The sequence below is a fragment of the Amaranthus tricolor genome, chromosome 1, assembly GCF_026212465.1.
Source record: "Amaranthus tricolor cultivar Red isolate AtriRed21 chromosome 1, ASM2621246v1, whole genome shotgun sequence".
Taxonomy (NCBI): Eukaryota; Viridiplantae; Streptophyta; class Magnoliopsida; order Caryophyllales; family Amaranthaceae; genus Amaranthus; species Amaranthus tricolor.
In genome coordinates this window covers 14,124,502-14,148,229 of record NC_080047.1, presented here as the reverse complement: position 1 = coordinate 14,148,229, position 23,728 = coordinate 14,124,502, and the positions used below count along the sequence as shown (strand labels likewise).

The window sequence follows — 23,728 nt, the reverse complement described above, 5'->3', positions numbered from 1 at the left end:
CAAGCTTTCCTATTGTGATATTTACCCCGATTGGTACTTGGGTTATGATAATGGAAATTCACAATGAGATACAATCAATCACTCCAACCGATTAGTACAAACCGATTGAACTAAGTGATTATGTGTTTATGTAGAAACTAAAATCAGAAAACTATAAAGAGTTTATAATTCTCTTTTATGTTTCAAAAGAATGAGAGAAAGATGAAAATAAAAAATGATGTTCAAGATGTAAATGATCTCAATGCACCTACTCCTATTTATAAAGTAATGTGGCATGGCTTCATCTAAATCAATTCATCAATAATAACCCATGATTTTCATTTAATAATGACGTAAAACATTAGTTCATAACAACACAATGCTCCATGAAACGAAGATTCAATTCACAAATAGTCACAGTGTTCTGAGGTGCTTGAACGAGCACTATAGGTGTTCGAACAAGCATGAGTCAAAATCACTTTCAAAAACGTTCTGAGGCGAAATTTTTTAAGTGCTCAAACGAGCACATAAAGTGCTCGAACAAGCAGATGCTCTGACCAAAAAACACAAGGTTTGGAATCAAACTGCCTGAACTCAGCAGCCATGCTCGAATTAGCACAAAGGTGCTTGAACGAGCAGACTTTTGCTCGAACAAGCATGGTGGTCGAGCAAGCTCATTTTTGTTCATTGTTACTTTCTTGCTTAGATAATGCGTAAGCTTTTTAAATAATGTCCTATATGTTCTAAATACTTAACAAAAACTCCAATAAGTTCAATTTTCATTATTTTCACCTCAATAAAAACTTCAAAGACTGACATAAAATCGAGTGAAAATAAGTAAAATAACTTGGAATGACCTTACAAAATATAGCATAGATAGGGTAGAAGTATGTATCAATGCCAATAGATTTCAAAATCCTAAATTTCAATGACATGATGAGAAAAAAGAACTTTGAACATAATATACAAACACTTGGTAGAGTTTAAAGGCTTTTGATCTGAAATTGTGGTGTTGGATAACGCCGATGAGGAACTTGTGGATATGATGATGGATTATTGTTATGTTATGGTGGATAAATTTTTTTTTTGTTTGATTGAAGAACAAATTCATACGAATTAATAAAATGTATGAGGAGGTTGATATCTTTGTTTGGTTCAAGAAATTAAAAAAAAAAAAAAAAAAAATCAACCCATACTTAACCATGTCAATATTAATGTGAAAATAATAGTTTTAATTTGTGTAAAAAATTTAAGTGATTTAATTCCACTCCAAATAAACTCATTATAATATTATGATCTTTATATATATATTTAAGAAAAGTCATCTTAACACCTATATTTATTGAAGTTTTTTTTTTGAAAAGTATATTTACTAAAGTTTTTTTTTGTTAACATATTTATTGAAGCTTTTTGAATAATTTGCGTATTATAGTTTTAAAGTTCAGTAATTTTGCGAATTATAACCTTAATGTTTATTTTTTGCGAATTACAGGCACTAAAGTATCAAAGTTTACAGATTCAGGTCAAAACACAAAATTTCGACCATTTTGGTGGTCAAAATTTTGAGTTAAGTGGTCAGTGTTTCGTGTTTTTGACCTGAACTTGTAAACTTTAATACTTTAGTGACTGTAATTCGTAAAAAATAAAAATTAAGATTATAATTCGTAAAGGTGATAATTTTTAATATTGTAATTCACAAATTATTATTATTATTTTTTTTTTAGAAGAACATATTTATTGAAGTTAGTTCCCAATAATCTTGTTCAATTAGTCGGAATAAAAATTAACGGCACCATAAAGTTGCCACTTTGCCCGTCCCAAAATCCAACCGCAACATCGGAAAAAAAGGAGGTTGAAAAAAAAAGGAAAACCAAAAACATTTCCTTTTATATTTTCAACTCTTGTGTTTCTGTCCATTTTTCACAGCCTACCTCTTCGTAACTCTGCTTCCTTCCTCACCCTTTCTTTCTCTCTCCTCCAAATCGAATTCCCAATATCCCCGGCGATCAAATGCTGCCCGACAATCATTCGCCGGAGCTCATAAACGACCAAGCATCGTCACACTTAGACTCTAAACTACGTCGTTCTGATGTACCTCTTGAACATCAACCTTCCATTGAAGATGTTAACCCCCACGATGAACGAACTACGCCGCCGGTGAATTTTCAGCAGCATTTTGTAAGCAGTCAAGAACCCAAGCTCGAAGACGACACCGTTTTGAAAGAGGGTTACGTATCTGCATATGAATATCATCTTATCGTTACATGTTAATGATGAAGAACAAACTCATTATTGTTACTATTATTGCATTGCATTTTATGGGGAAAATTTTGATTGGGTTGTTGGAATCTCACGATTGATCTGTTTGGTTGTTTTTTTGCGTGCTCAGATTCGGATTCATCTCATACTGAACAAGACCAAGACCCTTCAGAGTACTTTCTCTCTCTTCTTCATTCTTTTTCTTTCTTAATTCCCAACTTCGCTCTTTGTTTCTTAAGCTCTATCAATGGTGGTTTTCGTGCTAATTAGCTAAGCTCAGCGATTTCGAGTTTATTCATATGACTTACATAATAAACACGTCTAACTGACTTTTTTTCCTCGTGTATGGGATAACTGTAACTTGAGCTTGATTTTTTTGATCGATCTTTTATGGGTGATAACCATTTGGGTTTGTTTTATTTGGGGGTTGTATTGATTTGGGAATATTTTGTTTTACTGATCTATGATGTGATATTGGTCGACTTTATGCATGAGAGAGAGGCGTGTGCATGTTTCTCACTAAGCTTCCCACATTTCTCAAACAAGGAATAGTTTTACCGGGAGTTGTTATTTTTTTGTATGTGGGTAGCTGGAATAGTGTTGTGTTTATGTGCTTACATGAATTGTGTTGTTGAAGTCGATCATGATCTCAATAGAAGCTAGACTTGATATGATTTGTCCCCAAACTTGAAGCAGAAACTCTGTAATGTTCCAGTTGACTCGTTGCGAGACTCATCATTGATGGTTAGATTGTGTAATGGTTGAGTTTTCTTCTTTTAAGTGTTGTGTGGATTGGTCAACCATGGACTAGACCATGTCCAGTGAGAGAAGAAGGGCTTGGAGGAAGGAACAGCTATGTTGTTTTTGGCAAAGACTAACATCAATTTTGTTGTTTCATCTCAGAATATATTGTTTTATACGCTTTGTTTCGCCTTTACTACCCACAGAAACACTTGGACACATACCAGTGTTTTTACTTGTAGTTGTTTTTAGTAATATTGCTTGTAAGTGAAATGGTTGCCTCAAATTATGCATATGGTATTATGTAGTTTCATATGAACCAGTCGTAGACCATATGTGTTTATTTTCATAGGCGTTAATGTGTTGCAAACTGATCAATATTAGTGATGACCTGATGCCCATGATAGAATATATGCCTCAGTTTAGTGGGTTCATGTTTTGTATTTTCGCAACTTTTTCCTTGTCAAGAATTCATTCGTGCAATTTAGATCATTCCCTTTTTTCCTGCAATTATTGTTTTCTAGAGAAGTTTCTTGAAACCTTGATCATCTATCGGTTTCGATACCTATACCTTTTACGAAGAACAACTTGGAATACTCAAGTGTGTCTGCTTCTTATCGGGATTCGTTGCTGTTAGGGATTATCTGCAATTGCTAATGACCTTTTCTGGGTTATGTTGGAAGGAATTGATGTTTAAAAACTTTTAAATAACAAATAAGGTATCATGATGATTTATTGCATAGTTTGCATGTCAATACCAACTGATGGACATTTCAACTATATTCTTCAACCCTTGTCTTTTCATTGAATTCATATAGAAGCATTGTTATGTCTCTGTTATTTGTGGATAAAGATGCTAGTAATGTGTACTTAAAAATATGCCTCTTCTTGCAAATCCTTATAAGTTAATTTTTTAGTTTAACTAAGACTTGTGATGTCTCATCATGCATTCCATATATTTTGCTAAGGCCCTGTTTATTTAATAGGACATTGATATATAATAGATGAGATTGCATCTTGTTGTATTAGGAATACTACTTTAATACCTGCAAAGCAGCAGGAAATGCCAATTTGAACAAAACTCTCGTATTCAAGGTATCACTAAACACAATTGTCTATTGATGTTGAGCGATGTTGTATGCTATGGTTTCTTTGCTCTTTGAGCAGGTAATAGCCAAATATAGAATATCCTTGCGTACCAAAGGCTTCTTATTAAGTCGGTTGTTTTGTCGTACTAGTACCTCATTGATTTCAAATATTAAGTTATTTGTACATTCCTGATGAGTTCCGCCTTTGATTTTGTTACAGATTTGTATATGTTGATCTTCAGGCTATTCGTAAAGAAGTGCAGTGCCCAATATGTCTTGGTATTTTCACTTTAATACAGTTGCATTTGTTGGTTTGATATTTGTTAACACGTAGAAACAAGGATTTACTTCAGCATCAAAACCTTCTCATCACTCTCAAAAAATTTCAAATGAAGCTTGACCATTTTATTAAATATTGTTTTCTCCCGTATTTTCTTTTTGATCAAGTTGAGCATTCCCTCTTGGTTTTCCTTTTCTTTTCCATTAACCGGTCAATCCTTCACTTTGAAGGTATCATCAAAAAAACTCGAACAGTGATGGAATGTCTGCATCGCTTTTGTAGAGAATGCATCGACAAATCAATACGGATGGGGTAAGTCACCCATTTCTACTTTTAATAACTATGAGAATAGTTTATGGCCTGTTGTCCTTGATGTTTGTTTGAATGGATTAAGCTTGCAATTCGCCAATTCCTTATGCTGCTAGCCATTTTGTTTGTGGCATAGGAACAATGAATGCCCTGCTTGTCGTACCCATTGTGCCAGTCGTCGTTCTCTGCGAGATGATCCAAGATTTGACGAATTGATTGCTGCTTTATATCCAGACATAAAAAAATTCGAGGAGGAGGTGATCTTTGAAATCCTTAATGCATTTTTGTGGTGTTAAAATTTTTCTTCGCATGTTCCATTACCATTTACCCAATGTCATTAAGTGGATCCTACCTAAGGTGGGGTTTGGGTGGGTGGGATGTATGCAACCTTACCCCTATTAATGATAAAACTAACAAAGAGATTGTTTTCGATTGACCCTTGGTAGCAAATGTCATGTGCAGCTTCTCATAAATAAGAAGTTCATATGATTTAGCGAACCATTTTACTTTAGTCCATTATAATTCGAAACCAAAGAACTATAGATCTTTGGCTCCATCGAAATAAGGGACATTAATTTTGATAGCAAACAACGTGTGCAACTTAAAATTTGTTTCAAAAGCAAAAAATATTCAGAGTGTCAGACACACACACATAACATATATATATATATATATATATATATATATATATATATATATATATATATATATATATATATAGTCTTAGAAGATAATAGTGATGAACTATTGAAAATTTTGTTTCAGGAGCTAGCTTTTTATCAGGAGGACGAAGCTCGCAATAAGCAGGTTTGAGTCTTAGAAGCATTAATAATATATGAATAATTGAGTTTTATATAATCTTCAATCTCTATCATTGTTGATAAAATATCTTATATATCTCAGATTTTTGAACCTTTGCATATAAACATTCCTAAGCTTTAGTAGTTTTATGTATCATTTTTTGTTAAGGAAATGAACTCCAGCAATCTCCCAGATGTTATATCTGTCATATTCTTGTTTTCATCCTTGAGTGGATATTCAATTTCGTTTATAAGCTAACTAGTATAGTGCGAAATCTCGGATGTGGTCGTGGCTGCGGTAATGATCGTGAAACCACTTTTGTAGTCAATGCGGATGGCTTTGTGGGTGTTGCTGCCTATATTGTGGCTACCATAACTAGTAAGCTCAAAAACCTTAACATGCGGTCTCAATGCAATGCTGCAGCCGATATTTTGCACTATACCTGACACTTGCATCTTAACCATTAGACTTATAGTCTCGTAGAGCGTCGGGCCCTCAAAACGATTTTTTCTATATTTCTGCATGGGGCTCACTTCATATTTGCATTTTATTCCGTTAGCTGTTAAGCATTAAGATTTTGTGGCACAGATTCAAGAATCTATTACCCAGGTCCTTATAAAACAATCGGAAGCACTTGGCAAGAAGCGTCCTGCAAACAAGGACACAGCAGGCCCATCACAACAGTCTCAAAGTTCTTACCCAAGGAGGAAGAGGAGGAGAAGAAATAGTTCTATTGAATATCAAGACTATGACGACAATGATGATGCACATGATAGTGACAAACAATTTGTTCCAGATGAACATCACAGAGAAACCAAGCCAAGGAAGGCGAGAAATAGGGGTACTGTTGGAGGTTCGCATAGTCCATCAACACCACATTTAAGTGGGGGATTTGACAATAATGTACAACCAAGGAAGGAAGAACAAGGTATATCTCCTGTGTTGACCAGTGGAACGAAAAGGCTTTCGTGGGGTAGGGGTGGTGCCCGCAGTAACAATAGGCATGGCAAGGTATATGATGTCACAAGTAAAAATGCCCAACGTATCCGCTTAGCCAAGTTAGTTGACTTTCTCCACAACATGGAGGAAAATGGTGATGAGGTATGCAATCTGTCTAGTTATTTAAATATTTTACTGTGGTTTGTCATGTTAGTTGTGATTCAATGGCACATTTTAATCGGTCAAACTGCTATTTAAAAGATTCAGTAATTTCAATTTTGGCTTTTGTCCTTGCCACTAAACCTTTTGCTACTTTTCATTTGAGATTGATCTCATGCTTGTTTCTTTGAAAAAGACTAGTGAGGCTGCTGGTTATGTTTATCCATTGGGTGTCAATTTTACTTTGTTTTTAGACTGAGAAGACAACTAAAGCATGTATATTTTTTCAGAAAATAAAGCAGAATTCTGTTTCATTTGTGTTTTTCCCTGAAGAATGGTTATGCATTTCAAAATTCTATGATCAATTTACAACATTGTTATCGGTACCAGCATAGTTGTGTGAATGTGTGCATACACAAATTTTGAGTCAAAGTAAATAAGGCAGGAAAAAGGGACAGGACAGAATCTGTATCTATAGCTTTTATGAAAATAAATCAAGTTCTCCGATTCCGTTTACCCTGGATTTGAGTGATGTTGTATGTACATCAACTTACTTTTGAAGGTTCTGATTGAAAGTATTCAAGTTAGAGAAGCTTGTTGACTACTTGTTGCATAATCGAAATGAATTTGTAAGGCGAATAGGATACTTGTTGACTACTTGGATTTGGGTGTTACAATATGCAGTTTGCAGCTTTGCAAATGGCATCAAAAGAGGAAAAGATTCGACTTATGGGGTTGCAAGATGTCAATGATTCCCACAACCATAACTCAGTTCTCCAACCATGTAACGATAAACAGTCTCAAGTTGTTGATTTGTTACAAGTCGAATTGCATAGATTGAACAGACAAGATACTGCTCCAGGGGTTGCTGTAGCCAGCACCTGCATTTCAAATGGCGAACGCTTGGTAAGCACACATGCTACATAATTTGCGTACTTTTACATCTCAATCGATTACACTGTATAAATATGTACAAAGCATAACTCCAGAGTTTTTGCCATGTTCGTTAGATTCTATCTTACCCACGAAAGGAAGCCATGTAAAGTATAATTGCTCTTCCTATGAGTGGACTCAAGGCCAAGAGCTTCACCATACAGGCAAGAACAAGTGAGTTCTAAATGCCATGCCCTGGAATCTGGATATTTTGTTAACCAACCGGAAGAGATACGCCAATTCGAGATACCACATACGTGAAGAATGCCTGTAGTTTTACAGATCCTTTCTTTTACACTATAGTTTAAGTGATCCTTTACAAATTACAATTCTTTTCATACTGCCGATTTATGTAAATAGCCTGGTATATTAGGATAAATTAATACCCCTCTTTAGTAATGGGCATAAGTTGATTATAGATGCAGGCAAATAATTTGTGTTTATTAAGAAACAATTCCTAATTTTCTTTCCTATCATATTATCATACAATCATACAAATTTTATTGGAACGGTTTGGTCCGGTCTAGTCTGGTGTCTTGGTTGGTTTGGTTTGGTCTGATTTTTCTGTCAAACCATATCAAATCGAATTGTGTGCAGCCCTATATTGGAAAGTTCTAAATGGCAAGTTTATAAATGATGTACATTTGTCATAATGCTATTGCTTTTAAAATTATATACTATTAGATAATATTCGTGCAATGCATGATTTTTTTTCATTTTGATGTAAAAAACAAATAAATTGAATAAATCCGACATAATATTACATTAGTATAGATTATTTCTTAACACAAATTTTATTATATTCATGAAAAATGAAATTAAAACTTTTTTTAAAGTTATCATTATAATAATGATGAAGCAGTGGCCATTGTAAATTGTATCTATAATATAATTGCAATTTAGTGTAAGTTTTTTTTAAGTATATTTAAAAATAATATAATTAATTTGTAAATGAATAAATGTTTTTTCAAATAAATATAGATCAATGGTGCTTTGTAAATTAAATATCAAAGATAATAATTTATGCATCTTTATTACATACTACTATTTATTACAATGTTTTCAAATTTAATAGTATATGTTATAATCCCAACTAAAGTGTTTAATGATGGTCAAATTAATCATATTATAATCATCCTTAACATTTAAGATTCTTATAGTTATTGTTATTCAATAACATCATCTTTGCTTAAAGGAGGAAAAAAATCTTATGAGAAGATGACAACTCATCAATTTTTTGAGTTGCTTATCTCAGCTGTGTTTTATTTTAGTACATTGTATAGATGTGTCAAAACTAAAATAACAAGATGGACAAGGAATGATTTTTAGAAGACTGGCCGTGAATTATTTTGTAGCAAAGAAAAAGCTTGAGAAGAGAGTATAGGTAGATGGAAGATGAACAATTAACAAAGGAAATGAAAAACTGCTATAAAGAAAACGTGGGTAATAAATAATTTGTCTTTCAATAAATAATTTTTATTTATTTATCCAAAATTTCTGTTTCTTTAAAGAAAGCTAATTGGGACCATTTTTCATGAGAATTTGTGTCAATTCAAATCTTTTTAAAGAACTTACCTAGCAATGTATGAGAAAATTTGAGAAAAATAAGTAAATTAATATAAGAAATTCAAAAAAAAAAAGTAACTTTAAACTTAATTCTCAAGATAAGCATTTTTTGTTCAGAGCACAAGTTCGGGATTGTTCGCTGTTATCAACAACGAATAAAGAAGCTTTATTAAAAAAGTCAAGCATTTTGCCATTTTTGACTAAACATCTTTGTTCACTCTTATTAACAGCCAACAATTACGAGGCTTATTTTAAGTCTTTTAATTATTAAAAAGCTACGGCTATCAACTTTCTATAATTGAATAAAATCACCCTTAATCCTCTGATTATCAATTTTCTCGAATTTTTTTGGAAATAAAATAGAGAAGTTAATTTTTAGGTTTTTAATTAAAATAACATTATGTCACTTTATATAATTGAATAAAATTACCCTTAATCTACTTTCCCAAATTTTTAGGAAACTAGTAGGTGGGGCGCGTGCTACGCACGCGCACTCCCAAGATATCCTATTTTCCTTAAAAAATCAATTTGAAGCAAAGGTATTTACTATATATTTGATTTTATCGACGTTAAGCTAAAGTCGAGGTTGTAAATGGTTTTGCTTCATTGTGTAATTAGAGGTACATATGTAACTAATAAGTCTTTGATAATGAAAATAGTGGATTGACCAACATCTATTGTATATCATGTGGATTGTTGATTAGCATTTGTCATATAGGAATAAGTTAGGAAAAAGCCTTAAAATATAATTTTGTTAAGAATAATGTTGTGACATTAATTTCTTTCATTTTATAATTTGATATTATATTAAGATTATAATGTTGTATTGTGTGTGGTTGCTAGGTGCTCTGTGCTGGTGTGCAAACTTGGGTCTTGCTTAGCATAGCCTCAAGTGTGTGGTGCAGGTGCAGGTGCTGGTGAAGGTTAATGCAATGTTAAGTATGCTGTTGGTCAATATCCTTGTGTCTAGTCTTCTCTACATTAAAAAGATGCCTTTTGATCAGAATAGTGATAAGAAGCATTAGTATTCTGTTATTATGGTTGTTCCTTGTATGTGTATTTAGAAGTTTGTATTAGGTTGTTATAAAGGTTGCTAGGTTCTTGTAACAACCCTTCTTTTGTCTTTTTCCTTTTCTTATTTTGTCTTGTAAACTATATATACACAACTTCCTTGAAAATTTGAAAAAATAAGATTATTTAACAACTTTATTCAAAAAACAAGCTTCGTTCAAACTTTATCCCAAAATAAGCGTTCTTGACTCCAAAGCTAGGCTTGGTGTATACTCGCACTTACTAACAACAAAATGAAAGAAATAGTCAAAAATTTAGTCCAGAGTCAAGTCGCTGTTACTAACAGCGACTTAATGGTTGACTGGTTAAACTATTAAGTCGCTGTTAGTAGCAGCGACTTCATGCGTTCTATTTCTAATTTTAGTCCAAATAAAGTGAAATGAGGAAGAAGGAGCTTCAACAGAAATTTAGAACGCATGAAGTCGCCGTTACTAACAGCGACTTAATAGTTTGACCAGTCAACTATTAAGTCGCTATTAGTAACAGTGACTTGACCCTGGACTAAATTTTTGACCATTTTTTTAATTTCGCTGTTAGTAAGTGCGAGTATACACCAAGCCTAGCTTTGGAGGCAAGAACGATTACTTTGGGAATAAAGTTTAAACGAAGCTTATTTTTTGAATAAAGTTGTTAAATAATCGTATTTTTTTCAAATTTTCCAGCTTTCTTTTGTAAAAATCCTAGTTATGTGATAATAAAAAATCTTTCTGTTTTCTCTCTCTTTGTTCTTCTTTTGTTTCCTGAGAGTTTTATTGCGAGTGAAACATTCAAATCCATAGAAAGACAGTAGTGTGCAAATGCCTTCATAGAAAGCAATCATTTGGTAATCATTGAGGTACATAGTCACATACACCTGTGTCAAACACAAGATATATAAATGCTTGACACCAACAATTTGTGCAACTTAACAACATATTTAGCATAAGTACTAATAGTTGCCAAGAGGAAGAAGAAACAAATCAAAGACTGGCCTTCCAGTCATTAAGGAACTAAGGCTGCGTCTTTTGCAAATGATTTAGTTCTGCATTTGGTGAAAATTTCACATTTGTTTGATGATGATTAGATGATATCTTCTACAGTACATTCTTTATTTAGTCGAGTTTAAAAGTTTGATATTTATTTTAGTCGAGTTTGAAGTAATCTTATGTTTCTAGCTTTTTATTTCTTATTTTAATTTTTCGTTTTTAATGATTCTTGTGTTTCTATCTTTTTGATTTCTCATTTTAATTTCACATTTTTAATTTTTTGATTCTTGTGTTTATAATTTCAAATTTTAGTGATTCTTGTGCTTCCAACTTTTCGATTTCTCATTTTCAGTTCTTACATGATAAGCTTCATTTTGCATGTAGTCTTATCAAAACAAGGTTATTTTGTAAATGTACTTTTGATTATGTTATCAGTCATTTGTTTTACTTATTTAATGTTACGTTGATTTTGATCTTGAATTTTTGGTTGAATTCTCAGGTGAGATGTCGCCAAAGAGATGTGCAACTGTGCCTATTAATTCTGCAAAGAAGGAAAAAACTTTGGAATATGGGTAATGATGTTATAAAAACAAGTTAAATGGAATTTTATTGCTTTTTGTATTTTTTTCTTTTAGTAAATCAATTGTGGAGCAAGGTTACGTAAGGGATGACCTCAAATATTCTCAATATTTGATTTATGTTACCTATGATGTTTCATGAAATTATTATTGTGGATTAGTTGTTTTCTTTCTGTCTCAATTACTTGCTATCACAATTTTGCTTTATGACTTTTGGCTTCTTAGTAGTTCAAATTTGGACAATGAATTCGAGTTTGATGCAATGGAATATCCTCAATCTCCGGTTTGTCCTCCCTACGAGTAAGCTTCATCATCACTTCTATTGTCATGCTTTCAGTAGTCTCCACAAAGTGTGGTTACCTGTTTTATTGACAATAATCTAGTTTATCATGGACTGATTGATGTGCATAAGTTGTAGCTTCATGTTTTCTGGCTAGATTGATTAATGTGCACAATGCATCTAGAGTTCAAATTTGGACAATGAATTCGAGTTTGATGCAATGGAATATGTTGGAATCTCTGTTTTCATAACGACATTTTTTTTTGCTGCACTAATTAATCTCGTTGCTGTTCCACTTTTCCCTATGGTTCATCAATCAATTTTATCACCCAAATTTGACATAGATTTTTGTCTTTTTTCCAATTGTTCATTTTATATAACATGTTGTGTATTCTGCCCTTGCGTTTATTTTTCTTATATTAATGTAATTTAGCTTTACCTAACTATGGCACTTACATTCTCTTCAGCCGTGGACTAAATTAAGATTACACTCTTAGTCCTTTGCAATTATGCATGATATTACTTGTATGAGACTTTTGGAATGCTTTTGATGCTCATTGTTGTCCCTTGCCATTTCTCCTCTGTGTCGTATGTTCCTATGGCTGGAAAGGATTTACATAATTTTGCTTTTCCTTTCTACTCCTCGGCATTCTTGTTCTCCTCTATAGATAACCCTTGCAGAGATAAGGCTTATGTCTATGAAATAAATTCTTGTTATGGAAACCCATGTTTTCTGATTACTGTTTTGCACTCAAAACTCATTTCATGATCAAGGTATCCCGAGGACGAGGAGGATCACATTGAAGGGCATCGTCGTCAACCTCTTAGAGGTGCTCAAAGATTATTGGAGCACTACAACAATGAAAAGGTGATTATAGCCTTGTTTTTTCCCCCCTAGAAGTCCTTGTTTTTTCTGCTTTTAGTCTTCTATTGTTTGTGTTTTTGTTGTCTTTTGTTAACCATGCATAATTTACAGGGTACCAACTATGAGCTTGTAGAAGCGTTGACAAGTGGTGCCATAATGAAGCCTGATGGTATTGCGCTCCATTGCAATTTCACAGCTAAACCAGCCAATCAGGATTCCGATTCTTCCATTAAGCTCTTCTTTGGCGAGATGCTCATTGGTCCAAACGATGTTCATATAGTCACTTATTGTGATATATTAAATGGTGGAGTTTCTTTTCTCTTTAAGAAAATGATTAAGAGAACAAATTGTTTGACTTCTTATTCTTCACTCAACAAGAATCATAATATATATCTATTTATAATTGGAATGAAATGGTCCGAGTTATTCCACATACGACCTTTTTTATCGTCATTAATTGTGAATAATTTCTAATGTCCGTAGGTAAATCTCATGGCTGCAAGGAGTGCGGAGAAAACGCCGACATTAAGCATCCCCCTGCTGAACTTTTAACGCGCAGTTATGATGATGTTTCCGATACTATACGTAATCGCTCACATACTCACTTGGGTGGCAGTTGAGTCATTTGTTTTACTTATTTAATGTTACGTTGATTTTGATCTTGAATTTTTGGTTGAATTCTCAGCTGAGATGTCGCCAAAGAGTGGTGGAGCTACGCCTATGGATTCAGTCAAGGAGAAAACTAGGAAAAATGGGTAATGATGTTATTTCACCTCCCCATTTCTTACTTTTGTTTTTGTTTTTCATGGTATTATAATATAATTATGTGTTTTGTATTTGGTCTTTTAGAAAATCAATTTTGGACCAAGGCTACGATACCAATGATTTGGGATATCCTCCATCTCCGGTTTACACGCCCTATTGGTAAGGATCATGTTTCACAAATAAATTATTGTGTAGAAGATTTTTTCTTCTGAATTTAATTACTTAAAATCTCATTCTTGTTTTATCAATGCACATGTCCATGAAAATTGACTCTATTAAGAAGTGGGAAATGATACACGTACATTAAGTGTATGTGGGGATTACCTACACGAACGAATCAATTCACTAGATTTATAATCTAGTAGAAGTATATAATTATTTTAAATTTTATAAAACCGTGTAGTACACGTGTATCTAACTAGTAGGCAATAAAACACGTGCATGTAGGAACCACAAACATCCTTTCTACCTCTTCATGTTTTTTGTTCTGCCTAGCTTTATTATCTAGTAGGTCTTATTTTTGTATTTGGTGAATTGGAATCCTTAGTGTGTTTTATGATACTTGCCGGAGTCTCTATGAGATTGATTGATTAATAAAGAATAAGTTGTACTACTAGACTTTTACTATTATGAAGTCTTATTTTTGTCAATGTCTGTAGACTGTAGGTAAATTCATGAGTCTGGACTTCTTTTGCGCAGCTACGCCATACAGACTACAGAGTGGTGCGTGATATTTTATATTGCATGGACTGATGATTTGACTATAATGTTTACAAACTCTGTGGAACATGTTTGTATTTTCTCAAGTGCTATATCAGAATTGAGAATACACTCCAAGTTAATTGTTTAAAACAAATGTGCAAAATATTTATTATTATTATTATTATTATTATTATTATTATTAGGCAAAATGTAAGGAATTTCAGAAACCAAAAACTTAAGGCTACTTAATACAAACAAACCCAACAAAGTAAAGAAACTTTTTTTTTCTCAAGTTGTGAACCCACACACACTCTGCACACGCTTTATTATGAGTGATTAGGAGTGTGCAATGGGCCTTCGGCCCTTAAAAAATGGGCTTTATATCGGGTGGGTTTTAAATGTGCCTTTTATTTTGAAAATGAATTGGGCTTTATATGGGCTTTAAATGGGCCTTTATTATTTTAAAATTTGCTTAGTTATGATACATTATTATTAATTATAATAGTTTATAATTTAATTATAATGGACAAGTGCAAATAATAAAATTATAGGACATTTATTTTGATTTAAATCGAAAGCGTAATACACATCTCTATAGATGAGTCCTTTCACTCCCAAGTCCAAACCTTCTAAGTGTTTACAAACACCAAAGCTTTACTGCTTGGAACATTGTTATAGAGTCGATATTCATGAATCGCAAACATCCAAATGAACAATTTAGTGCACAACAAAGAGTATGATCCAACAACTTCGAAGTTGCACGACACAAACCTAACAATACCAAGAAGATCGAGTACAATCCCGAATCATTAACTTCCATAAAAAATGGCGTCTAATAATTGAACATTAGAAACCCATTGCCTGGGCACTACAAAATGCCATCAAATCAAAAGCATTGTTCTACTTAACAAGGAAAATAAAAATAACATCTTCTGGCAAAAATTTTATTTGGTAAAAATGAACACATCAGGGTGAACTCAAATGCACCATTGATGCATTGAAATAAACGACACATTTACAAGAACAAGCCCTGATTGGAGATGTCATTAAAACGAAAGTGATTGGAAAATTAATAAAATTAGGATGACTGACCTTGTGAAGGTGATTAAACTCACTAAGTCAATAACAGAGAGTTGTTCAGTCAATGGAAGTTCTGAGGATAGAAAAACATAATCTTTTCCACTTTATGACCTTCTGAAGGACAGCATCATTACAGATCGTGGTAGCAAATGTTGTTGAATAAAGCCCCATTTATTGTAGTATCCTACAAATTATTTAACAACTGAAACTATCAAATCAACAATGATTGTCAAGATTAGAGAGGAATTATTAAAGAAAATCAATGAATCCATGAATATGATGCTTTATCAGCCTTAGTTTGCACCAAAATGAAAAAGGCATGAACAAATTGGTTACTCCAAATATCCTTCCACACCACAAACCAAAAAAACATAAACAATATGGAATGAAAAAATCACAAAATTATCCACTATCAGTTATTAATATCAAAGGATTATGCCAGTACTTAGCGTATTTAAACAAAACCATGAAAATTGTCGGCTTTCAAAGATCGTTATCTCATAGTTGTAGAACCTGAAAAATGAAAGTGCATGAGGATAGCCGATAGTATCACTTATTTCATCTGATTTTTTCTTTCTCCAAAAAATTTCCATACACCTGCATTTTTCTAAAACTAGTTGTGGGGTCAAGTGCTACGCATGCGGTCTCTCAAGTTACACTATTGAATTTTTCATAATGATTTTTTATTTCTGTTAACAATATTACGAATGCATATATAGGTAAAGAATGCAGGTGTGAAGAATGCAAGGGCTAAAGATGTATAGGTAATTGTACACAACAGTATCAATGTAGGGCATGAAAACGTATTGAAGGATTTATACACTTCTATTTTATATAATGCTATTTAATACACTTTCGTGTTACAACTGATGGGTGTTAGACGTCCATTGTTGATGGGTTGCTTGGCTTGTTGAATGGCTACTGTTTGGGCAGCTTTGTTGTCGAGGTTGTTTTACGATGTTGTTGGTTGGTCGAGTCGAGGTCTGCTACCGATGGAATACCGATAGTTGGAATGACGACTAAAATCAGCTTAAAAACTTATTGAAACAACGCAACAAGCAAAAACAACATTATTATAGCAATAGAACACTAAAAGATAGTAGCAATAACTTGGCAGGATTGATTAACTTATGCATAGTTGAATTTTACTGTTCTAGAAGAAATGTTACCTAACAATAGCCCACAGAAAAACAAATAGAGAAATTGAAACACGACATATATAAAATAAGTACAAATGAGACTTATTTATCCTTATTTAAAAGGTCAATTATTTGTATCCTTCTGGCTACTATCATCATGGTTAAAAAGGATTAATAAGTTAAAGTGCATCAGCCATATTCTACTCTACACATAATTCAAAGGTGATGTGAAAATCGAATGAAGTTAAATAAAGTGAGTTAACATAATTAAATGAAGCTCCAAAGCATTAACCACATCACTAAACAGAGTTTCTCAACGAACATTATGAAGCAATCACTCATTCTCAAAGTTGAATATGCTTTTCGAGTAATGTAATTCCTTTTAGTTTTAAGTAATTAATATCCTTTTCCTCTCATACTTCGTTAGTGCGATTTAAGAGAGAATATGACTAATATATAATGTAATGAGCTATTTTATCATTAGAGTCCACTAATAGCCATGTACCTTCTAAGAAAGACTCTAATTTGATCTAAAAGACTTTATCAGTTTTGGGACTGTTTTATCCTCAATCAAAGTTGGCACAATCAAGAGAACAACTGTTGTCATTTAGAGCGTATAATGGTCATGGGAAATGATAGCTCTAATTAAATCAAATAAATTAATTAAATAAATAATTAATTAGAAATATCCCAAGATTGCAAAAAGTTCCTGTTTTGGTATAAGTACAGGTCGCGGCTCGTGACTTTTGTCGCGGCCCGCTACTTTCGCGCTTGTTTTTGCAATGCTCGTTTTATTCGGTATTGTTGGTTATGCAATAACTACCTACGGTTAATATGGTTATATTAACTGAATATATTGGGATGTATTGATTTATGATCGACATTGATTCCTGAATCGATGTTGTGGTTCATGAAGTGACATATTACTTCATGAATGGTTGTATGCTCTTCTATAAATATAGAAGGCATGTGTAAGTTATTGGACACATGAGATTTACATGAGACATACATGTAACTTCTGAATTTCTTATCCTCTCTAACACTTTACATCGAGAACTTGTAATCCTCGTTTGTAATTTTCCGTATCTTCTTCCATTTAAGTTTCTCTTACATCATTCTAAATTCCATGTGCTGGGATTTTAGTTTGATTCTTTGAATCTCAGAACATATTTCCGGTTTATTTCCAAGCACCGTAGTAGGGAGGAAATGATATTTTAGGAAAAAGCATCTCGCCTAGAATTAATATCAAGTTCAAACAAAATCTTCTTGTTACTAGTGTGCTTACGGTTTATTAACTCGTTTCCCTGAGTTCGACACATATAGCTACAAGTACCCCATGTGCTTACGGTTAATTAAAATTTGCACATCATCACACTTACTAGTGTGGCTGATTTAATCACTTTCATATTTTTAATTGTGCTTTAACTACGCTTATTGGTGTGGCTGAGTTGATTATATATTTTTCTAATTGTCCTTTAGCCACGCTTATTAGTGTGGTTGAATATATAAAATTTTAACATTATTAAATTGATTTGTAGCCATGCTTATGAGTAGAGCTATTCAAATGTGACCCGACCCGAAAGTAAACCGACCCGAAAATGTGTTTCTTTTTTAGGTTTATCGAACCGACATAACCCGAACCGAAGTTGTACCCGAACCAGTACATAACCGAAAATGGGAAAATCGAACCCGAGCTGCGACCAATTTTTATAACTGACAAATAACCGTTAACTGATATTACCCGAATCTAATAGTGACCGACCCGAGTCATATCCGAACCTAATCATGCTCGAAACCGAACTCAATCCGGCTAAAACCGACTTAACCCGAAGGAATTTTTAATTGAACTACTGTAAACCTGAACCAATTTTTAACATAGAAGTATAATCGACTCATATTCAATCATCTTATTAGTTAATCTAATAAAATAATAGATATTTTAATAAATTAAATTTTATAAATACATGGCTTCATATATTAGAGTGAATAATTAATGGTCAATGTTTATTTAACTACTTTTAATCAAATTAGATGAAAACTGATAGTTATTTAATTTTAAATTACAGTCAAACAAGTAAAAGTAACAAAGTAATAATCACTAATTGATTTACATTTTAATTATATTGCTTTACGTAAAGGGAATCTCATCATCAATTAAAAAATGACTAACAACTTAATATGATATTAACTCGATCGATATTAATTAGTATTTCATAACCGAATTCTACTTGAAAAGTACCCTAACCCGATCTGTACCTGGTAAAACCGAACCAATTATTAACCGATGACAACCCGAGACCAATTGGCACTCAACTCGAACTTCAACTGACACCGAACCGATGCTAACCTGATAGCTTGAATAATCAATCTTCAACTGAACTGACTAATCGACCCGACCCGAGTGTGACCCGTCGTAACACGCATCCGAAAAATAACCGATTCGAAATCCAACCGAATCTAATTGCAAAAAAGTTTACCACACTTAAATGAGCATGCCGTGTAGGTACATGTAATATTTTTATAGTGTAAAATACTACAAAATCAAATTAGTTGTCGTTTTGTGATAAACCTGCAGCTGCTCTTCCCCCTCACTGCATATCACTTTGTTGGTTATTTTTGTTCACTGGCCGTAGAAAATAGTACGATCGTCTCCTTTTTTGTGTTGATTCTACATTTTTTTAATGGAAGTTGTAGTGCTACTATTCACTAGGATTGTTTTAAAGTAGTATTTGTTTAGTAATACAAAATCTGTTTGGTTTTGAATCTCCAGAATCCAACCTTTAAATATTTTACAGTGAGCCTTTTTCTTGATATTGAAGTATGTGCACTAAATTCCGACCTTGACTTAGGGTTGTGTTTACATTGTTATTGTATGTTGGTGCTTTTAGCTGTTTGTTTGGTTTTGGACGATGAGTAAAAAATGATATTATGCTTACATTGGTTGCTTGTGGAATGTGGATTTGTTGTCTTCCTTTGAGTTTGGATATGATCCTATTCACTACAAAAAAAGTTTTGATTGTTGATGTTTCTTTGTAATTCAAAATTTTGATTTCTATTTCTTTCATTTGCATTTTGAATCCTGTATTTCTGTGGCTATATGCAACTTGTTTTTGTTTTCTGTGGATATATGCATTTTGTTTTCTGTTTAGATTATAGCTTTAGGGGATGGTTATGGGGGTTGTTTGCGGAGGACAACAGGACCGTTTTGTGTTTAGCATCCTATGATGTGATTTAAATGCAGTTTTTTTTAGGTTAGTGATGGAGCTTCCTGTGATATGATTTAATCTGTAGTGATGATTCTTTTTTGTGCGCTATGGTGCATCAAGAGATAGAGAATGTCTGTTCATCTGTTTGTTATAGTCCTCATATAACAAACTTTAATGTGTTTCAACACCCTCTAATTTTGATGAAAATCTAATTTTAAGGAATGTCAAAAAAAAAAAAAAAAACAGAGTATTTCTAAAAGATTAATAATAATCTGTCAAAACTTCTTTAGGTTTTTCAACGGTCTTATCTATCAATGTCTCTGATTACTCACGATTTCCTTTCATTTTCATTTTGCAGTTACTCATCACATTCCCTAAACAAGGAATATGACCACTCTTGAGGTTGAGGGTGCTAGCTCGTCCAAACATCCTGCCCAACAACCTGAAGGTAATGTGTACCTATATAAAATAAAATTACTACTTTTTGTTATTCTTAATTAGTTTTTGTTCTATTAATGCCTTGGAGAAATATATTATTGTGCAAGATATTATAGTTTGAATTTCCCTCTACTCTTAAACTAATCAATTGCAATACTCAAAATTCCTCTTATCAACTTCTATATTAACTACACATCTTACTTTTTGCTCCCTTCTATTCACCCTACTTTTCCCATTTATTTTTGGGCACTATTCACTTATCACTCTTAATTTGTATTTTACTCTTAATCTATAAGTTAAAACATAATCATATGGGATCTTGTTTGATTCTTCTCAATACAAGGATTATTAATATCAACTTTTTATAATTTTTAATTAAGAATAATTTGAGATATTAAGGATTAAAATGTTGCCTCTGCAAGTGTGAAAAACAAAATGGGACAAATAGGGTAAATAAGAGGGAGTATTATTTGAAACGAGGGAATCATTTACTACTTTTGTACTATATTAAATTTGATTATGTTAGTAATTCACATAGATTTTATGTGTTGGATTTTCTTATATTTGGCTGGCTATAATATAAAAGTAGTAATTTTTTGGGATTGTTAATAGCCATTATACTTCAATATATAAAATAATTTAAGTGATGTTCTCATTTCTCCCAAAAACTGAAATAGGTGACCTCTATGAGGTATCGATGAATATGGTGCTCGAATGAGCATAACAATGCTCAAACGAGCACCTTACAAGTCCACCCATTGTTTGCCGATTTGCTCGAGTGAGCTATGGAGTAGCTCGAACTAGCACTGTGCTCTTCATCCCCTTTGCTTGTCTTGCTTGGCTCCATGTATTACAATCCCTTGGAGCCTCTTCTACTTTGTTGGCTAGCATGCCACACCTCCACTATTCCTCCTCTCTTAGCTTCTTTCAAAGCCTCATTTAAAGTGCCAAACTCCAAGTGTCCACAATCTTTTTCACATACATCATCACTCTACAATGTGTCTGACATAGTGTGTGCAATTAGGTGATCAAATTCATCCTCATCATCACAAGAGTTGTGACTTACTCCAATAAAAAATTCTCAAATAAATAAGATGGAAAAGTGGAAACAACAAATAAAAACAGAGGCATTAGTCATTTGTAAATAAAATTAGTACCTACCGGATTGTAGCAATTACCTCTTATTTGGTCATCATTAAGACATTAATCCTTATTATGAGAATTAATGATTCTTTACCTTTGTGGCATTTGAGCTATTATTGCGAAATCTTCAACAACTTGTTTCTTTCTGAGTTTATTACTCTTTATAGTTTGATTGATCAAATCCTTGTTTAATCCTTTCTAATCTCAAACTCCTATTATGAGTTACATGTTTTGTGGTTTATAGTTGTATGGTGGTCTATATTTGAGTGTTTTTCATTGTTTCATACACAATTAATTCATCTCTTTCTGTTTTATTACACAAATATTCCCATTTACTCTTAATTCTTCTTAATCCTTTTGATATAAGTGTCACTTAACAGTTAGATATATTCTTCTAAATACATTAATTTCTTGTAATGGTGTAGTCATCTTCACAATTCTTTGGTCATAATTATTTTACAACAAGAAGTTCAGTAGATGAAAAACAAATTGATTTATCAATATACACTTATGTTGCATCCAAGAATACAACCACATTTTGTTTTTGGAAGGGAAGTCAAGCAATTCACATTCTCTAGAGTCTAGACTTAATTGATTGTGATTGTTTTATTTAACTGTTGTGATGTACTCTAACTGTTGAGTTGAGCTCTTAAATTTTTGAATAGGAACTGGACTTAAATACAACTACATTTGGGAAAAATTTGTCAGTGAGGGTAATCAAATTGTTCAGCCAGCTCTTGATTCACTCCAAGGTATAATTCCTTTAATGCTCAGCCAGCTATTTTCATTAATATTTATTTATGGATATCTATCTCAGTTTCTTTCTAACACAAAAACAAGCTAAGCTTGTCCCTTTCTCTAAGGTTCACACAATTGAAGCATTCATCACTAAAATCAAAGTATTAAAAGAATTAAGGTATTTAGGGAATAATGTGAGTATTTATTAGAGCATAATCGAAAGTGAAATAAAGTTGGTGCAGCAATTATAGATCAAAACACAAGCTAATAAAAAACTGTGTCAAGGACATTAAGGTTAGGGCCAATGGAAAAAGAGCTTTTATATAGGTAGAAGTAGTAATTTAATTACTCATACTAGTACATTGAACAAAGAATTGAAGTAGGTAAACTAGCTATTCTATGAGTGACTAATAACTAGTACTAAAATAAGGGGATGCTTCCCTGTTACAATAAACCTTAAGCTATCTCTAAAATACAACTCTAGTCAACCATGGCTATATCAGCTCTCACATCTCTTTTTTAAGTCCCATATAAAAAAATACAAATATAAATAAAAGCTTTATAGTCATAATTTTTGTTAACAGATTTGTGCAGCTTTCCTGCTACAACAAGGCAAATAGAGTATGACATGCGTATTTGTTGGGCCAAGGCGGGGTATCACATTCGAGATGGACCTCTTTTTCTTCATAAAACTTGGTACAAACAACTTAAGTCAATGTTCCCCAATAAAATTGGATCTTGGAAGCCTTGGGATCTATTAGAACAAGCTTGTGGTTTAGAGGTTAAGAATCCCCATAGATCAATTAGGAGGGGGTGTCCCTTATGGAATGGTACTTATTATTGTCTAAACGAGATACATATAGTTGATGAAGGAGCCATTAATGTTGAATATATGAGGAAATTGTTCAAAAACAATCGTCCAGTAGTTGCGGTGATTGAAATTCGAGCTGACTACCCACGTTACACTGAGAGTCCTTACCTTGGGGTCAATGAAAATGGTCAATTGGAAGAGTTAATGTATCATCCTGATGGTAAGAGAGTCACACATGCTGTAGTTTTAGTTGGGGAGTGTGAAGTTGAAGAAGTAAACATCTACGGCATTGATAAGGGTATCTATTGGATCTATCAAAATGCCTTAGTAGAGGGACAAGGAGTTGGCACCTCAAGTTTTCTTCCAAATGGCATGAGTATATTGCATCCTCGGGTGGTGATAGAAGTGTATTTGGGTATATCATACCCACCAAATGTCCTCGCTCTTCCTGAACATGCTAAGAAAATACTTGATTTTCAAGTTAGGAAGGAGCATAAGTACAAGAATGATTCCAATGCTTTGAAGAACTACCAAAATTTGGAAGAAGAATTAAGATCAACAAAGGTTCAGCTAGAGGAATCAGACAAGAAACTTCGACACGAACAAATGCTCAATCATGCGTTGAAGAGGAACCATGAGAGACAAGTGGAGGCACTAAACACAGAAATAGCAAGATTGAAGAGAAAAGCTGGAGAAAGTTGAAATTGAAGGTAAATAACTTGTATGATCAGAAATACCTTTTTGAAAAAATGTAGTACTCATCTACTTGTGAGCACATTCACAACTAAAAAACTTGTTTGCATTTGGTCGTATATTTCCTGGTATATTCTATTTATACATGTGAAAGCATTAGGAGATATGTGACAACTGGCAACTATTTTTTTAGGTGTTTA

The 23,728-nt window shown here is 33.0% G+C and overlaps 3 protein-coding genes across 6 annotated transcripts; all 3 read left to right on the top strand.

The window, feature by feature from the left end:
• The first annotated feature begins 1,813 nt into the window (after positions 1–1,813).
• LOC130804593 (putative E3 ubiquitin-protein ligase RING1a) lies at positions 1,814–8,097 on the top strand. 4 transcript variants are annotated; one of them, XM_057669198.1, is made up of 9 exons: positions 1,814–2,245; positions 2,369–2,411; positions 4,288–4,346; positions 4,578–4,659; positions 4,793–4,913; positions 5,422–5,463; positions 6,067–6,558; positions 7,240–7,461; positions 7,566–8,097. In XM_057669198.1, the coding sequence occupies exons 1-9, from the start codon at positions 1,990–1,992 to the stop codon at positions 7,596–7,598; spliced, it is 1,350 nt and encodes a 449-aa protein (XP_057525181.1). In that variant the 5' UTR covers positions 1,814–1,989; the 3' UTR covers positions 7,599–8,097. The 4 variants fall into 4 exon arrangements, with proteins under 4 accessions (XP_057525181.1, XP_057525336.1, XP_057525252.1 ...); XM_057669353.1 differs by having other exon boundaries at positions 1,814–2,206; positions 7,566–8,096; XM_057669269.1 differs by having other exon boundaries at positions 1,814–2,206; positions 6,046–6,558; positions 7,566–8,095.
• Positions 8,098–11,562: 3,465 nt separating this feature from the next.
• LOC130804906 (uncharacterized) lies at positions 11,563–14,479 on the top strand. The gene is made up of 8 exons (XM_057669536.1): positions 11,563–11,662; positions 11,894–11,968; positions 12,723–12,816; positions 12,925–13,117; positions 13,297–13,398; positions 13,499–13,568; positions 13,663–13,737; positions 14,238–14,479. Coding segments are annotated over exons 1-8 (678 nt in total). The 5' UTR covers positions 11,563–11,594; the 3' UTR covers positions 14,239–14,479.
• A 7,045-nt stretch (positions 14,480–21,524) lies between these two features.
• LOC130804820 (uncharacterized) lies at positions 21,525–23,728 on the top strand. Its single transcript, XM_057669467.1, has 2 exons — positions 21,525–22,038; positions 22,609–23,728. Exon 2 carries the CDS (start codon positions 22,653–22,655, stop codon positions 23,535–23,537), a length of 885 nt encoding a protein of 294 aa, XP_057525450.1. The 5' UTR covers positions 21,525–22,038; positions 22,609–22,652; the 3' UTR covers positions 23,538–23,728.

What these genes read in the sequence shown, in the direction of transcription:
- LOC130804593 (XM_057669120.1), top strand. Translation starts at nt 1,990, where the DNA reads ATGCTGCCCGACAATCATTCGCCGGAGCTCATAAACGACCAAGCATCG. An exon ending in CAAGACCAAGACCCTTCAGA is followed by an intron (nt 2,412 to 4,287) that starts GTACTTTCTCTC and finishes ATTTTGTTACAG; the next exon opens with ATTTGTATATGTTGATCTTC. An exon ending in TGGAGGAAAATGGTGATGAG is followed by an intron (nt 6,559 to 7,239) that starts GTATGCAATCTG and finishes TACAATATGCAG; the next exon opens with TTTGCAGCTTTGCAAATGGC.
- LOC130804906 (XM_057669536.1), top strand. Translation starts at nt 11,595, where the DNA reads ATGTCGCCAAAGAGATGTGCAACTGTGCCTATTAATTCTGCAAAGAAG. An exon ending in TTATTGTGATATATTAAATG is followed by an intron (nt 13,118 to 13,296) that starts GTGGAGTTTCTT and finishes TAATGTCCGTAG; the next exon opens with GTAAATCTCATGGCTGCAAG. An exon ending in TGATGTTTCCGATACTATAC is followed by an intron (nt 13,399 to 13,498) that starts GTAATCGCTCAC and finishes TTGAATTCTCAG; the next exon opens with CTGAGATGTCGCCAAAGAGT.
- LOC130804820 (XM_057669467.1), top strand. Translation starts at nt 22,653, where the DNA reads ATGCGTATTTGTTGGGCCAAGGCGGGGTATCACATTCGAGATGGACCT.